This window comes from Myxocyprinus asiaticus, chromosome 14, assembly GCF_019703515.2.
Source record: "Myxocyprinus asiaticus isolate MX2 ecotype Aquarium Trade chromosome 14, UBuf_Myxa_2, whole genome shotgun sequence".
Classification (NCBI taxonomy): domain Eukaryota; kingdom Metazoa; phylum Chordata; class Actinopteri; order Cypriniformes; family Catostomidae; genus Myxocyprinus; species Myxocyprinus asiaticus.
This window is the reverse complement of record NC_059357.1, coordinates 34903444-34921255: the sequence shown is the minus strand read 5'-3', so window position 1 is coordinate 34921255 and position 17812 is coordinate 34903444. Positions and strand designations below refer to the sequence as shown.

General features: G+C 39.8%; 1 protein-coding gene across 2 annotated transcripts in view; it reads right to left on the bottom strand.

Annotated features, from left to right (window-relative positions):
• LOC127452093 (inactive rhomboid protein 1) overlaps window positions 1-17812 on the bottom strand; it is a 90827-nt gene that overhangs the window by 25171 nt on the left and 47844 nt on the right. For both annotated transcript variants that reach the window (XM_051717278.1, XM_051717281.1), the window contains exons 2-3: window positions 10077-10221; window positions 9673-9812 (exon numbers count right to left, since the gene is read on the bottom strand). In XM_051717278.1, coding sequence (XP_051573238.1) covers window positions 9673-9812; window positions 10077-10193 — 257 coding nt within the window. In that variant the 5' untranslated portion in view covers window positions 10194-10221. The remainder of the gene's footprint in view (window positions 1-9672; window positions 9813-10076; window positions 10222-17812) is intronic.

The following is a 17812-nucleotide window of genomic DNA, read 5'->3' as shown; positions in this document are numbered from 1 at the left end:
TTCAATACAAAACCAGAGAGGGGCTTTCTCAGCTGAGACTGAATGCATAATAATAAAACAAAATCTTGGGTAGGCCTAGCCCATCTTTGTCAATCGGCCTATGCATCTTACTGAAATGTAATCTGGGATGTTTACCATTCCAAATGATGTTCTTTTCCTATCAAATTGCTTGAAATAAGAGAGGAGGACATCTATAGGGAGAGACTGTAGCAGGTAGATGAATTTTGGAATAAAATTCATTTTAATAACACTAACCTTCCCAATCATAGATAAATGTAATGAAGCCCACCTGCCCATATCGCTTGAAAAGCTTTTTATTAAAGGGTCAAAATTGACTAAATAAATCATACAAATTTGCTGGGAATAAAATACCCAAATACTTAATGCCCTGTTTGGGCCACTGGAAGGCGCCCGGCTGAAAAGCCGTTACTGGGCAGTATGCTGTCAGAGCCAAAGCTTCAGATTTAGACCAATTAAATCTGTATCCCGAGAGCTTAGAAAAGGAATGAATAATTCTGTGGAGGCAAGGATCTAGTATGGTCGGAGACGAATAATAAAATATCATACACGTAAAGCAAAAGTTTATGCACCACACCTCCCGCCAACACCCTTGGAAAATAATCCTCCTTTCTTATCATGGCTGCTAATGGTTCCAGGGCAAGACAGAACAATAATGGGGAAAGAGGGCAACCCTGCCGGGTGCCCCTATCCAGAGTAAAATAATCTGAAATTAATCCATTCGTTTGTACAGCTGCTACCGGGTGTCTATAAAGTAACTTAATCCAACCAATAAAAGTATTCCCGAACCTGCACATTTCCAAAATCTTAAAAAGATAATCCCATTCTACCATATCAAATGCCTTTTCGGTGTCAATTGAGATGGCAGCGACCGGAGTCTGATCATTCGCCATTGACCACATAATATTGATGAAACGCCTAATGTTATCAGAAGAGCTACGGCCCCGAATAAACCCCACCTGATCTATATGTATAAGAGATGTCATAACTTAATTGGTTAGCCAAAATTTTGGACAATATTTTAGCTGGATCAAAGAAATTGGACGGTAACTCTTACATTCACTTGGATCTTTGTCCTTTTTAAGAATCAGACTGATCAGGGCTTGCGTCATGGTTGGTGGAAGTTTTCCATTCTTTAATGATTCCATATAAACTTCTAGCAAAAGTGGAGCCAAATCTATATCATAAGATCTAAAAAACTCAGCGGCAAAGCCATCTGGCCCCGGAGTCTTGCCTGTAGGCAAGGCCTTAATTACCTCGCCAAGCACCTCCAAGGTTATCTTAGAAGAGAATTTTTTTGCTCAGCCATCAGTTTAGGAAGTTCTAATGGTTCCACAAAGTTTCTAATATCCTCATCAGTAGACGAAGACGTGGAACTATAGAGATCAAGATAGAATTCTTTAAAAGCATTATTAATATCAATGGCTGAGGTAAATATTTCACCACCAGCAGATTTCACTGTGGGAATGGTAGAAAAAGAATCTCTCTGTTTTATATACCTAGCCAGAAATTTTCCTGCCTTATCCCCCAACTCAAAGTATGACTGTCTTGCCCTGAATAGCCAAAAGTCCACCTTCCACGACAAAATAGTATTATATCTGTATTTAACCGGGTCAATTCTCTGAGGCCATCAGATGACATTCGGCGCTTCAGCTCTGAATCGGCACTTTTAATATTCCCTTGCAACTCCCGAGTTCTCATGCTTTGGATTTCTTGGTGAATAAGGCATACTGTATGATCCGGCTCCTAAGAACCACCTTAAGTGCCTCCCAAGCCACACCCACAGAGGATACTGAGGACCAGTTGGTCTCCATATAAACATTGATTTCAGCCTTTAACATTTGTTGGAATTCAGGATTTTGCTAAAGGGATATATTAAAGTGCCAACTATATGATTTATTTTTCTCCATATGTGGCAATACCTCTAAACTGTGATCTGAGACTAAAATGTTTCCAACTGAGCAATCAACAACAGATGAAATGACGGACTTAGATATATAAAAAAATCTATTCTAGAATAAATCTTATGGACTGAATAAATCTTATGGACTGATGAAAAAAATGTATAGTCCCTACCAGATGGGTTCAAAAGTCTCCAAATATCTGTAAGTCCAAGATTTTTACACATCCTGTGAAGCATCAATGTTGTTCTAGGGGGCTTGCACACTTTTGCTTCACTATGATCAAAGACTGAGTCCATCAAAAGATTAAAGTCTCCTCCCAATATTATATCATGAGGGGTGCCAGCGGCTTGCAACATCCCTTCAAGATCTATAAAAAAGCCCTGATCATCAACGTTAGGTGTGTAGATATTAGCCAAAATAAGACTTTAATTTCTGCTAAAACAATAATGACTCTTCATAATTTATCTTTAATCTGTTTGAGACATTTGAATTGTAGATGCTTACTTATCAGTGTAATGACTCCCCTGCTCTTACTTGAGCCAGCACTAAAGAAAACATGTCCACCCCAAATCTTCCAGCATTTTTCAGCTTCCTGCGGGGAAAGATGCGTTTCTTGAAGAAACACTATATCATATTTCTTATGCTTAAGAAGAGAAATAACCTTCCTTCTTTTTACGGGGTGACCCAACCCATTCACATTCCATGTGGAGTGAGACAATCCACTCAGAAAAAACAGATTGTGTGTCAAAAACCACATTCCAACATTAGTGCAACAATCAAACCCCGAACCAAACAAACAGAAAAAAGAAAAACATGCACATTAACCCTGTGCACAACAGCGCCAACTGGCATCCATCCCTATAAACTCAAACAGTCCAAGCATGCCTACGAGAGCCCCTGTGACAACTTTGCCGTCGGATTGCTCAAGTCCGGTGTTTCTATACAAATTTTGTGAGACAGAGTTACACAACAAAGATAATCTATAAGACAAACTCGAGCCAATAGGTGGAATAAATACATGAACGTGTAGATTCATCCACATAACTGTCCCAAAGGTGTGTTATTCCACAAAACAAACTCCAGCCGCTAAGCAGAACCAGCAAAAAAAAAAAAAAGGGTGCTCAGTTTCCTCGGACAGTCAAACAAATGTTCAATGAGCTGGCCTATTCGGCTGCTACCTGAGTGCAACAAATGACCTAATCACTCCAATGTCTTGCAAGAAATACTCCAAAAAACAAACTCCAGCCAATAGGAGGCATCAGCACAAAGAACATGCAGATTTATCCACAAATAGTCCTGAAGGAGTGTTAGGAAGAACCAGCTCAAAAAAAAACAAAAAAGGTGCTCAGTTTCCTCGAACAGTCAACTGAATGTTCAGTGAGTTGGTCCTTTCGGCTACAACACGAGTTGGTACTCAAAATAGCTTTCTCCACTGACTTTATGAAGGACATTGCTTGCTGGGGACATGTGAATGTTTTACAGCCATCCTTAGCATCTATTCTCAATTTGACTGGGAACATCAGTGCAAAAGCGGCTTTCCTTTGATGTAAGAGTTTCCTGCGTTCCTTGAATCGATCACGTTTCTCTCTCATCCAATTCACGAAGTCTGGGAACAAAGAAATGCTGTGGTTTTTACAAAAAAGCCTTCCTTTACTCCTTGCCTCGCACAACACAAGATCTTTATCGGATGATCTCAGAAATTTGGCCTGAATTCATAAGGGCCTTTCTCCCTCAGCGGATCGCCGAGCCGGAACTCTTTGAGCTTGCTTGATTTCCAGCTTATGGCCTGTTATGTCAAGCAGATTCGGAAAGAGCCCGTACAGGAATTTTACCATATCCTGACCCTCTTCGGCTTCAGGTATTCCGATGATTTGGACGTTATTCCCGCCGGCTACGGTTCTCCATGTCCTCCAATTTCTCCCAGACACGCTCCAAATCCACATTGGTCGCTAGCGGATTAACAGTTAAGTCCCTCTCCGATGACCCAGATAATCGATCCCTTTATCGACATCCCCCACTCTTGTAACCACCTTAGTGAATTTCGTCTCCATGGCAGTGATCGATCGATGTATTACAGCAAGATCTTCCAAGTCAGCAATGACCTTCGTCAGCATTGCCGACATGTTCAACATTTCCCGCCGAACCTCCCTCATTTCTCCGACCAAATCGGCTCTCGGGTTCGGGGCCTTCTCAGGGGTATCAGCTTGAGCAAGTAAGTGTCTTTTAATGTCTCCAGAGCCTAAGGTTTTTGAATTCTTTGATATATTGTCCTCCTAGAACAGTTATGGAACAGAATGTATCGAATCTCACCAGTTTATGTCATTAATAGTGTTAAAATTAGCAAAGTGCGCAGAGCTCGCCGTTCACATGCCCGAACCTCGCATGGCATCACGTGACCCCCTCTGGACCGTTGAATTATTTAAAAATAATGCACACCTGAGGTGGTAATGCAGTCACGATGCGCAGTGGAGTCTTCAATTGTCAAGTCTGTTTGGAGTCTCACTTTTGCTCACCAAGCCACAGTATTGTCCCAATGTATGTGTGCAATCATTATTTGAAGTCTGTTGTTGATTAAAGCACTGAATCCAGCAGAAACTTCAGCATTATCCTCATATGTTGAAGTGCTTACGAGAGACGTCACTACTTTCAGCTCACAGTCATTGCCTGGTGCCTGGCTTTTTTGTCCCTCATTTGCATAAAGCAGAGGAATTTCAACTATTTTGATGCTCTCGACCGACCCTTAATGCTTGCTCCGCACCACTGTCAATCCTACAATCCACCTCGAGAGCATGGCGCTCGACTTCCATAGGAATGAACTGAAAACACTCGCTCAGCTTCACTCAAAACGCACCAGTGGAAACGAACCGTAACAGAGGGGGAGGGGAAGTGGTTTCGCACAGACATTTCAGATGAAATAGAAACTGTTGTATTGATCAAGTGTATCTAACTTTGATACAGCTCAAGCCTTTGTTGCTAGTTTGAAAACATCACTTTAAAACTAGTAACAAAGGATTTTGTTGTGGTAGCCTGTAGGGCTCATTGAAATACACTATATTGCCAAAAGTATTCGCTCATCTGCCTTTAGACGCATATGAACTTAAGTGACATCCCATTCTTAATCCATAGGGTTTAATATGACATCGGCCCACCCTTTGCAGCTATAACAGCTTCAACTCTTCTGGGAAGGCTTTCCACAAGGTTTAGGAGTGTGTTTATGGGAATTTTTGACCATTCTTCCAGAAGCGCATTTATGAGGTCAGACACTGATGTTGGACGAGAAGGCCTGGCTCGCAGTCTTCGCTCTAATTCATCCCAAAGGTGCTCTATCGGGTTGAGGTCAGGACTCTGTGCAGGCCAGTCAAGTTCTTCCACACCAAACTCGCTCATCCATGTCTTTATGGACCTTGCTTTGTGCACTGGTGCACAGTCATGTTGGAACAGGAAGGGGCCATCCCCAAACTGTTCCCACAATGTTGGGAGCATGGAATTGTCCAAAATCTCTTGGTATGCTGAAGCATTCAGAGTTCCTTTCACTGGAACTAAGGGGCCAAGCCCAGCTCCTGAAAAACAACCCCACACCATAATCCCCCCTCCACCAAACTTCACAGTTGGCACAATGCAGTCAGACAAGTACCGTTCTCCTGGCAACCGCCAAACCCAGACTCGTCCATCAGATTGCCAGATGGAGAAGCGTGATTCGTCACTCCAGAGAACGCGTCTCCACTGCTCTAGAGTCCAGTGGTGGCATGCTTTACACCACTGCATCCGACGCTTTGCATTGCACTTGGTGATGTATGGCTTGGATGCAGCTGCTTGGCCATGGAAACCCATTCCATGAAGCTCTCTACACACTGTTCTTGAGCTAATCTGAAGGCCACATGAACTTTGGAGGTCTGTAGCGACTGACTGCAGAAAGCTGGCGACCCCGCTCTGTCATTTTACGTGGCCTACCACTTCGTGGCTGAGTTGCTGTCATTCCCAATCGCTTCCACTTTGTTATAATACCACTGACAGTTGACTGTGGAATATTTAGTAGCGAGGAAATTTCACGAATGGACTTGTTGCACAGGTGGCATCCTATTACAGTACCACGCTGGAATTCACTGAGCTCCTGAGAGTGGCTCATTCTTTCACAAATGTTTGTAGAAGCAGTCTGCATGCCTAGGTGCTTCATTTTATACACCTGTGGCCATGGAAGTGATTGGAACACCTGAATTCAATTATTTGGATGGGTGAGCGAATACTTTTGGCAATATAGTGTAACTTAAATAATTTGGCGAAGTGACATAGAACAGTTATCCGGTCAAGACCTGGAACTACTTCATAGTCGTGCTTTTATTTTAAAAATAATTGCTCACCTTAGGGGGCCTGGGTAGCTCAGTGAGTATTGACGCCGACTACCACCAGTGGAGTCGCGAGTTCGAATCCAGGGCATGCAGAGTGACTTCAGCCAGGTCTCCTAAGCAACCAAACTGGTCTGGTTGCTAGGGAGGGTAGAGTCACATGGGGTAACCTCCTCGTGGTCGCGATTAGGGGTTCTTGCTCTCAATGGGGCAGCATGAGCCACCACATGCTGTGAGTCACCATGGTGTCATGCACAGTGAGCCACGTTATAAGATGCACGGATTGACTGTCTCAGAAGCGGAGGCAACTGAGACTTGTCCTCCGCCACCCAGATTGAGGTGAGTCACTGCGCCACCACGAGGACCTACCAAGTAGTGGGAATTGGGCATTCAAAACTGGGAGAAAAGGGGATAAAAAATAAATAAAAATGCTCATCTTAGAACACCCATCAACCAATCAGAATCAAGCATTTAACAGACCTGTGATATACTACAGCCCTACAGGCTACCACAACAAAATATCCAGTTAAAACAAAGCCATTGGTTAAGTACATCGGATAAGAATGACAATGTCTATAATATCCTACATTTATTTCAATTTCAGTTGAAAAGCACCATCGCCTCCCCCGCACTTACACACGCTCACACACATACAGAAGCACGCGCATGCACGCACACGCACACACACATACTACCTTGTAACTGCAATGCCGAAAAGCAGTACATCCTCCTTTGCTAGTTCTAAAGTGACCTTTTTGAACAAGCAACGGAGGCTTAAGCTGTATGTAGATACACTTGATCATTTACAACAGTTTCTATAATATCTGAAATGTCTGTGGGAAACACCCTCATGCCCCTCTCCCCCTCACACACACACTCCCACACACACATATATGTGAGCGAAAAACAGTGCCGTCATGTCAGCGCACACCTGCATCTCACTCAGTAAGGTTGAAAACAGTTGTTAAGGTTTGCATCGGAAATATGGCGACACTCACTGCTGCTGAGAAGTGCTTAAACTTACATCTTGGCGATTTTTAAGCAATGTTACTTCTGACGAGAGCTGCAACAAAAGAGTTAATCCCAGAAGCGATCTCTCAGTTTCTGAGTTTCCCTCTTACAATCCCTCAAACACAAACTCACACACACATGCACAAACGCACTACCTTATTACTCCAGTAAGTCCTCGAGTAAAGCAGCGCAAGCCTCACAATCCTCCATTGCCAGTTCTAAAATGTGACGTTTTAGCTATGAAGGCTTAAGCTGTATTGAAGCAAGATGCTAAATCCATGGCAGAAGAAAGTAGTTCCACTCACAAGAGTGTTTTAGGGACGAAAACCAGAACATTTCTTGAGATAAAACCCTGAATGATATATTAAGGTGTGGTAACCATGGTATAAGCAGAATAATTGACGCCGGCCCGTTGAATTATTGAAAAATAATGCACACCCGAGGCTGCGTGTCATGACCGCATTACCACCTCGGGTGTGCATTATTTTTCAATATGTAAGGAATAATTGACGACGGACCGTTGAATTAATCATCAACCTAAAACCAATAGTTTACATATTTCCATCGTTTTTTATTAAAGTTTTTCTTTTTGTTTGATTTTCAAATACTTTATTGTCTCAAAACAAAGTTTGTAATGTTATGATTCACCTCAGAGCTGGTTGCTTTAGTTCATGGATAACAAACCTTTTATGGAGGATTTTATGAAAAGACTATGCAAAAAATGTATGGGAAAAATACTTCTGGAACCCAAAAGGCTGAAATAGTGTGCAGAGATAATGAGCAGCACATGAGTGAGAAAATGCTTGTGACATGTGCTAGTCTCTCTCTCTCTCTCTCTCTCTCTCTCTCTCTCTCACACACACACACACACACACACACACAGCAGAAATAAACATAAAAAGATGATGAAAAAAATAAATAAATCACCGTCCCCACAGAAACCATGTAAACAGCAGGCACACAGATACTGGTTCATTTCACATTTGGTTTATCATGAAGAATAGAGCCATGGAATGAGGAGTTTCAAACCATCTAGCACAGGGAATCACATGCACATTCCTATTACATCTCAAGCCAAAACAATCTCAACAAACAAATCATAAGAGAGACTGGTAGTAATATCAGCTTGCAGCAAAAAAATGTGCTACAGTGTTCTCTAATACTACAGAATCAAAATACACACAAATCACTGATAGAAGCAAAGCATGTAAGATCATTGGCTAAATCTATGCACATTTCAACAAGTAAACCTCTTGTAAGGTATTTCACCAAGGTATAAACTCTTATAAATTTGGATTTTGTTGTAGATATATGGCTCCGAGTTAAAACCTAGCAAGCTGCCTTTCTGATTCCTACCAACATATACAGTTGCGTTATCTAAATTGAACCTTGTAAATTATAGAATTGGAATGCTCTACATAGGCAGCAATTCTGTGCATCATACAAGCAACGCTCCTCCACATGCATGGGAGACTCGACAAGTTTTTTTCAATAAAGTTTGGCAAACAATGCAAAGCTAACAATGCAATACTCCGATAAAAATAAAAATACACTGCACACACAAACATTAGGTAAAACAGTTAATTTGTAATTAAATTAGTAATTAGATTTGAATTTTTTTGGTCAATATTTTTAGTATTGAACTAATTGTATTTATAAAATGTACATTTCTCTTCGTACTTCGTATCTTAGATGGAACAGATTTAAAATTTGGCAAAAAACAGATATCTTAGAATGCAGCTACCTTTTGGAACAGCGTTCACATTTGGAACAGCATTCACTATGATGCCTTAAACTGCCGGTAAGTAGGCAGTTCTTTTTTTTATTTTTGTGATTTTCTCCCCTTTTTCTCCCCAATTTGGAATGCCCAATTCCCAATGCGCTCTAAGTCCTCGTGGTGGCATAATGACTCGCCTCAATCCGGGTGGCGGAGGACGAATCTCAGTTGCCTCCGCATCTGAGACCATCAGTCCGTCAATCTTATGACGTGGCTTGTTGAGCGCATTACCGCGGAGACATAGCGCGTGTGGAGGCTTCACGCTATTCTCCGCGGCATCCACACACAACTCACCACGCGCCCCACCGAGAACGAACCACATTATAGTGACCACGAGGAGGTTACCCCATGTGACTCTACCCTCCCTAGCAACTGGGCCAAATTGGTTGTTTAGGAGACCTGGCTGGAATCACTCAGCACGCCCTGGATTCAAACTCGTAACTCCAGGGGTGGTAGTCAGCGTCTCTACTCGCTGAGCTACCCAGGCCCCCGGCAGTAGGCAGTTCTATAGATTTTCGAACAGTGGCAGAGTTTGACCTCAGACATAAAAATGTGACCTTTAAAACTTTTGGAAGAGTATATACAGGTCACTAAAAACCAGATGTAATGCCTCCCTTACCTCTTGATGGTTTGAGTGATTGAAGACTGACGCTGGAAAGCAGCTCGCCGAGGGTCAAAGAGGTCACGGGGAGGTGAGGGGAGATGGGACGTCTCCACAGGCATACTAACACTGCGATGGAATCCATGCCTCTTCACTGGCTGCAACAGAGGGACATGGACAGGATTGGAAACCAGAACTACAATCAGTATAAAAAAAAAGAAAAACTGTGGTTTGTCAGTCTTTAAGATGGTTTCCAAGCCTGACCAGCTCACAAATGCCCAAAACCCCTTCAAAAACAGCAAACCAGATAAGTCTGACCAGATACCAGCCAACAGCAAAGACCAGCAAACCAGATTAGGCTGGAAAAGGACAGTATGGAGTCACAGATAAAAAGAAGAGGAGGGAGACAACACCTCTCGTACCTGGACAAAAGTGGGTGGTTCATCCAGGGACACCTGAGCAGCGGGAATGTCAAGTTTAAGCCATGGTGGCTTCTTGCGTTGCAGGCTGCTGGTGCTGTCTCGTCTGGGTTCAGCCATGCTGCCTGCCTCTTCCTACACCTGCCAGCTACATGACAGACACAGAGAAAGAGATAAATAAAGAGATGTGAATTCTCAAAAGTTCAAGCAGTTAATCTGTCAAAGTTGAGCCTTCTTTGTACTAATAAGACTTTCAAGACGATGGTTACATATGTACATAATGGAAAACTACCATACTGCTTACTGCATAGTATATGCTGTATACCACCTACTACTAATAAATAGTATGTTACACAATATTTACATTCACATTTAGTCACTTTGCAGATGCTTTCTCCCAAAGAGACTTACAAATGAGCAAGCAATTTGTCATATAATGTCTCAAGTTTTCAGAGTAGCTGGACAAGTCTAGAAGCTAGTACAGAAGAAAAAGACAGACAAGGAAAGTTTTTTAATTATTTAATTATTATTAGTAGTAAGTGCAATTAGTGTGGATTGGTTAAGTGCTCGCAGAACAGACAGTATGCAGTATGTATACCGTATGATATGTATGATAAACATTTAAGCTACTGAACATTGTTGCCATATGATCTCATAACTGTGCATGTTTAATACAATGAGTGGTGTCCAGTTAAAAGGTAATTTTGCTATTTTAATCCAATTTAGTGTAAAGAAAAAAAGTAAAAAAACTTTTAAAAGTCAGAACAGAAATGTTATATCACTTCTGGATCATTGGTAACTCTTGAAATGGAATGTCAAGTCAACAAAGTCTTCCACACAGTGTGCTCTAGTTGTGTACTACACACTTTGGCAAATGTAGTAGGTCATCTGGGTATTCCATGCATAGGAGTACTATAGTGTGAGTACGAGAGAATGAGTACTACAGTAGTAGACCATTCTGAACTTACTTAACCTTGTGCAATCCCGTGTACACATGCATGTATTTTGGCTTCGCTATACTTAAGGCATAATTTTAATTAATTTAAACCAACTGAATACTGTTCACAACACTCTAGACTGTCATTTAAGGGTTAAACTTCTGCCGCACTGAATCACGTGACATAACAGCATGCCATCAATTTCCTTGAATAGCTTCTACAGGTGCAGAGCCAACAAACGTGCCTCTGGTAAAAACCTCTACGTTTTCATAGAAACCTGTATGGGTGTAAAAAGGTAGCGTTTGTAGTTTTGTTTGATTTGCCACTTTAAAAAATTCATACATTTTTTGAGCATCAGAGCGATGATAAACATGATGTACACATACATGGATTGTGGGACATTACTCCCAAAAAAGTTGAAAAAACATGTTAGTTATTTTAAATTAACAAATCTGTGGATTATTTCGCTTCATTTTAAATATACATTTTGTAATATTTTCTTTTGTTTTCACTGTACAATACTGTTCTATTCATTAACATTAGTAAATGCATTCCTATATTCGCTGTGCATTATCACATTGAGAATCAATGTGTTCATCCAAAAGCAGAAACATGTTGCTTTCAGAGGCTTTATATGGAGTTAGGATGAAAATAAGGTGCATTTTGAACTTTTCTGAGACCAGTGCAGACAGACAGCACACTGGAGGTTAAGTCATTTACTGAATAGAGAGCAAGGGAGCATCCTACAGCTTTCTATGCAGCTAAGTGCATTCACTCCTAAAATCCAACCAAAACTTCAATTTCAGGCTGCTGATGATGTTTGGACCCCTCAACATGTTTGGCAGACATGGGACAATGGTAATCAGTAGTGCCCGACCGATATATCGGTCGGCTGATATTATCAGCCGATATTAGCCTCACCGATATATTGGAATCGCCGTATATTTTACCGATATGCGCTGAAATGAAAACTTTTTTTCAGAACATATAATGCAGAAAACAATGCTTTAGAATTGGTGTCATAGGGTAGTTTGTCCATCAGAGCGCGCTCTGACTCAATTGTTTACAGAGCTGACTCTGAACTGACGGTGGCTCTGCAGACAGGGCGGAGTTGAGCGGTGTCTCGGTAAGTTAACTAGTTTGTGAAATACATACTGGAAACTTAATAAAAAATGACCCCATCATTTTCCCTTTTCAATGTAACTGATATAACATTAACCTTGTCCCTGACAACCATGTCACTCATGTCTGTTTGCTGTTAGCCAGCTATAGCTTGTCAGTGCAGTCAGTAATGTAGCAGATTGAAATGTAAACATCAGAGCATCTTTTTGCAGCTCAGCAGACAACGGTGCGGTGGTGGATTGTGTCTGTTGAGTGTTGATTTCACGCTTCGCTGTTACCTAGTTGGTGAGACACAATGCTGGAAAGTAAATAAAGTCCATCTTTTACTCTCCGTGACAACGAGCTTATAGCTAACTAGCTAATCACGTAGCTACTTTCATTGTTGTCAGCTGAGTGGAAGCTAATGAGTAAACATGTATTCACCAAACTGTTTTGTTCAGGATTCACAGTTTGGTACCCCCTTCAAGCGAACAATTCCAGTCGTGTCATTTATAAAATGTAATGTTTAAAAGTCTGGTTTTCCACCGTTGAAAGTTTCCCCTGAACTTGTATAGCAGAATATGGTGCACCACTGCTGCTTATCTGTTTATCTTGACTTGGAAGTATTAATATACTCAGTATTTGACTGATCCTAAACAGTACTGATGTTTATTTTGCTATTTATTTTATTTTTATTTATTCTTTATTTTAATGGTCAGCATTTGACTGATACTAAACATACGGTACTGATGTTTTTAAGCTCTTTATTGTATTTTTATTTATTCTTTATTTTCTCAGTGTTTATTTCTAAAATTTGTTGACTGTATAATGATAAAGTCAAATATTCTTTGATACAAATATTTAAGAAAGCAGCCTTCTGAGGATCTTTGCATAGTCATATCGGTGCAAAATCGGTCAAAAATCCACTCAGAAAAGCTCTGTTTTCATTCCAGCTCATAAATTAAATATACCAGCCAACATCGATAATCGGTGAATTTTCCCTCTCTAAAATTGGTATCGGTCTCAAAAATCCCATATCGGTCGGGCTCTAGTAATCAGTACATAGATTCAGAATTTATAATGTATAATTTTATTTTAACATGGTTGACAGTGACTGGATGATGTTAGCCAGTACTTTAAATCAGAATTATTTATTCAGCTTTACAGAAAATCAGCTGTAATATCTGTAACATCTCAAAAACATGAATAACCAACACTCCTGGAAACATAATAAGCAATTTGATGAAATCTGACTTTCTATAGCTTGGTATTATTTAAAATTTCACAACTTAGACCAGCTGTACATATATGTGGACATAAATTTTCTATTTGCTCTACAATTATTATTTTTTTCTTGTTTATTAGGTGCTACTAGTTACAAACAAAAAGGGAAACGAAAATGCACACAGCAGTCACGCTGTGAAATGGTATGCATTGTATAAAGTTTCAAACTGTAATATGCTATATTGTTGTCAAATATCCTCATCCTGTGGTGTCCAGTTAGCATTTTGAAAACATATATGTTTAAGTCGTAACTTTTTACAGTCATAATCAAATAATAAGTAAAAAAAAAAAAAAAGAAAAGAAAGAAAAAACATTTTCACTTTAATTAGCTGCAGTTCATTCATCACACTGAACATGGAAGGTCAAGTAAAGCACATTGCATTGGGATACAGTCCATAGTATGCACATTTTCTTAATGCTTGCATGCTCTGGTTGTACACTTGGCCAATGTAGAAAGTGTGCAACAGTACAACCAGAGCATGAATGCATTCAGAATATGTGCATACTATGCAAAATACACACACTGCACAAGTAAAATAGTAGTATGCCATTCCTGAACAAACCTTGTATGTCTAATCCTATTATAGTCTAATGTGTAATTACAGTAAAGGCACTTGCTATGCCACAAGATGGCAGTCTGAAATCACCACAAGGCAACAGAGTTTGAGAGACAAAACACACACACATTCATATGTCTTCTGATATGTTTGCCTTCACTCAACGCTCTCAGATCCATTTATCTAACTAGTAAATATTTCTACTTTGGAGGTAGAACAGTTTATTGTCAGAAGATTACACTTAAACGCTACTGAATTTATACAACCCTTTCATTAAAAGCACTGCTTTGTGGCTGAGCAGGAATTTTGTGAGAGCCCAACATTAGTGTGTGTTTCCACTGCATATTCCCATGCTCTACACAGCTTGTGAAGACTGTTCAAGAACACTGCAGTGTGCAATCAGTGGAGACACTGTCAACAAAAGCTTGTGAAAACCACCACTGTTTCTGGTTTTCTCCATTCACTCATTACTACATGTCAAGAGCTCAGTTTAATGCAGTTGTATGGCTAGTGAGCTGCCTTGCTATTTACGGCCTACATCAACAGCTGCCTTCTAACGCCATGTAAAAATAATATATTTTAATTTAAAAACGTAATGATTTTGCTGTTTACGCTCTTCATCCACACTGGAAAAGCATTTTCCTCCACCGAAAATGGAGACTTTCAAAAACACTCTCCATAGCTGCATACCTGCAAACAATGACTTAGTAAACTGAAAACAGAGCTTTCAAAAGAAAACGGACTAGTGTGGACAAGGCTGCATCGCAACTGAAATACAATCTAAAAAATGGATTTGGATTGTTACTAAGCTAATGACGCATATAAAAAATTATATACATATAACTATGCTGCTCACCATTTGAAATAGCAATTGCATTGGGACAACATTTATAGCATTGACCTAAATAGGCAGCTAAGCCATATGTAAAGGTACAGAGGTCTGCTAGTTTTGGGTTCCACTTGTAATCGTCTGGAACACACAGCAATTATTTTTCAGAAGTCATTTTGTCTAGAGGGAATCATTTGCAGTGCAGCATGACTTTGGATTGCAAAATAATTATTAAAAATAAAAAAATGAAGAGATTGATTATTGATTGCTATTATAACCATTATAATTAATTGTACAAATACCCAAAACACAATTTAGTCTTCTGTAACCCATTCTATAACCCATTAAAAAAAAAAAAAAAAAAAAAAAAAAAAAAGCCATTTGTCCTGTCAAGGGAGTCATCTGGAAGCAAAGGCAGTCATTCTGATCTACTGTATATATTCACCCTTCATGAAGGCCTCGACATCTGTTCTTGGTTACACTTCACAAAACACAGATTTTAAACAACACAGCTCTTTTTAGCCCTCATGATAATTCACAGAAACTGACAGTTACACAGAAGTTCATAAATCCTGAATCAATTAGGACCAGTGTGAAACTCTAAATTTACTGTATAATTTATTAGTTGCTCATCAGCGGGCCTCCAGGCAAGAAAGAACCCCTGCATCTGTTCCATGACAGTCTGCAGCTCATGGTTAAATGCTCTCCTTGAAATAAAACTGAAGTGGATCTGCACACTGTTTATTTATTCCCTTTTATTAATTAAAAATCACAGCAACGCTTTGATCAGAATGATCTTCGTCAGGCATGAAACACTCTCCTTGTCCATGAGACAGTTCCTTCCAACTGAAGAGGAATGTGATCTGATATCATCACTGGCCTTTTAGTCTGTGTGCACTGTGATGACTGTGGGATTACAGAGCAGACAGGAACAAAGCCCTAGCTTTGAGGACACCCCCATGCCGATGGTTTTCCACCACAGACCAGTGAGGAGAACTTAAAGGAACCACATGCCAGGTTCAATATCCCATCAGAACCAATAAAGAGATCTTATCCTGACATTCAAGTATGTCAGAACCCAAGTTGCTTAAAGCTGTATGTACGATTGTTGAAAGCAGTCTTTTATTATTGTTGCTTGTCAGGTTGTACGAAACACAAAAAAAAAAAAAAAGAAAAAAAAAAAAAAGGATTTTTGCTGCTTGTTCAATTTACTTAATTAAAACGAACTAAAGCAACACAATTCTAGAACATTTTGTATCAGCTTGATTCCACTGCCTTCTATCTATTTAAATTTGTAAATAGAAGTTTACGTAATCCTTTTGAGTTGCGACTACATGAATACTTTTTTGTGGCGTTAGTGCAGGGGCGTAGATTCCAGGAGGGATGGGGGGAGGTAACCCCCCCAATAATCAAAACAAGCAAGTACACCCCCCCCCCCCGGGCAGGGGATTTCCATTTCACAGCATGCTTTGCATGGGACTCAAAAGGGAGAGTTAATTAAGCATTCTTTTATGTGTTTTTGTGCTAGATGAATATAAAGGAGGATTCTTGGTAGTGTTTAATGTTTTATGTTGAGATTTAAAAGAGTTTCTGTTATGTTGGAGTTTTGGGGTTTACCATTATGGTGAAGAGTAGAGCTTAAGCTAACAATGAGGAGAGGGATATTTCGCACATGATATTGATTGTTACTTCGTTGAGTAAATACTGTGCTAACCATGGCAGTTACTAAACTACACTCTGTAGTGCTTCCAACCAGTATGTATTAAGCATGTGAACATTCACTTTCACTAGTTAATACATAAAATACATTAAAGAGATTTGAGTTACATTGATACATCTAATTTTGTTGGGTTTACCCTATTCAACTAGGTTCTGTCTACACATAGTGTTTGTATTGAGATTAAAAAGTCATTTTAAGTTAAGAAAACTTATTTCAAACAGGTGGAACCACTGTCCACGACTGAATCAAGTTCAGCCAAAGAGCAATTTTTGTTTAGTGTATGACCCTTGTGATATTTTGCAAAAAAGCCAAGGCAAACTGTGCCACATCAACGGTCTTTGATAAATCATGTCATGTTCTGACATCCTCATTTATACACAATAAAGCTAAAAAAAAAATAAAAATAAAAAATAATAAAAAATGCAGCAACTTTTATAACATCACAGAGACACAGTGTTTACAGTTTTCGAAGATTTGAATGGCTTACTTATAGTTGTCTTTGCATATTAAGTTGGTATAGAAGAAATTATTTTAACACTAAAAAAGTTACATACTTCAGCTTTAAGATTTGAGAATATGAACTGGCTAAATATATTGATTTTACAATTTTATGCAATGTAGGTTAAAATGGAATGCACTACCTAGTCATGTTCTTCGCAATAAACAATACAACACTGAGCTGTTTGGTTTATGTACAGTTGAAGTCAGAAGTTTACATACACCTTAGCCAAATACATTTAGGGTGTGTTCACACTTGTAGTTCGGTTCTCTTGGTCCGGACCTAAAAAAGAAAATGCTACATTCAGTCCTGGTTCGCTTAGCGTTCACACTGGAATTTTTAACACTGAACCTAAAGATATAAAACAAAAGGCATCAGGAAAAAGTCACAACCTGATTGGACAGCTTTTATGACTTGTATTTTGCGACGGAACTTGCCGAACATCCAAAACAATGCTGGCTGCTGGGCGAAATGCGCTCGTTATATTTATATATGTATATATGGTGGTATTTTTACAAACTGAGAACAAATGAAGAACTAATAAAATGTGTAAAGGAGTCAAAACAGTGCCAGGAATTCCTCCGTTGCACACATAAACGAAGATATGCTGCAAGGACGGCTGACGGTGGTTCCGACGCCTGTACCGAACTGTAATGGGCAACATAGCTCCTATGATGAGAAGAACCAGGTATGCTTGAGGTCAGTATTAAGCAGATTACTTCCTGTTTTTGGTCCTTTTAGACATCTTTGGTCCATGTTGCGTTCATATATCAATCGAACCGCACCAGAGTTCGTTTGGAAGCGGACCGAG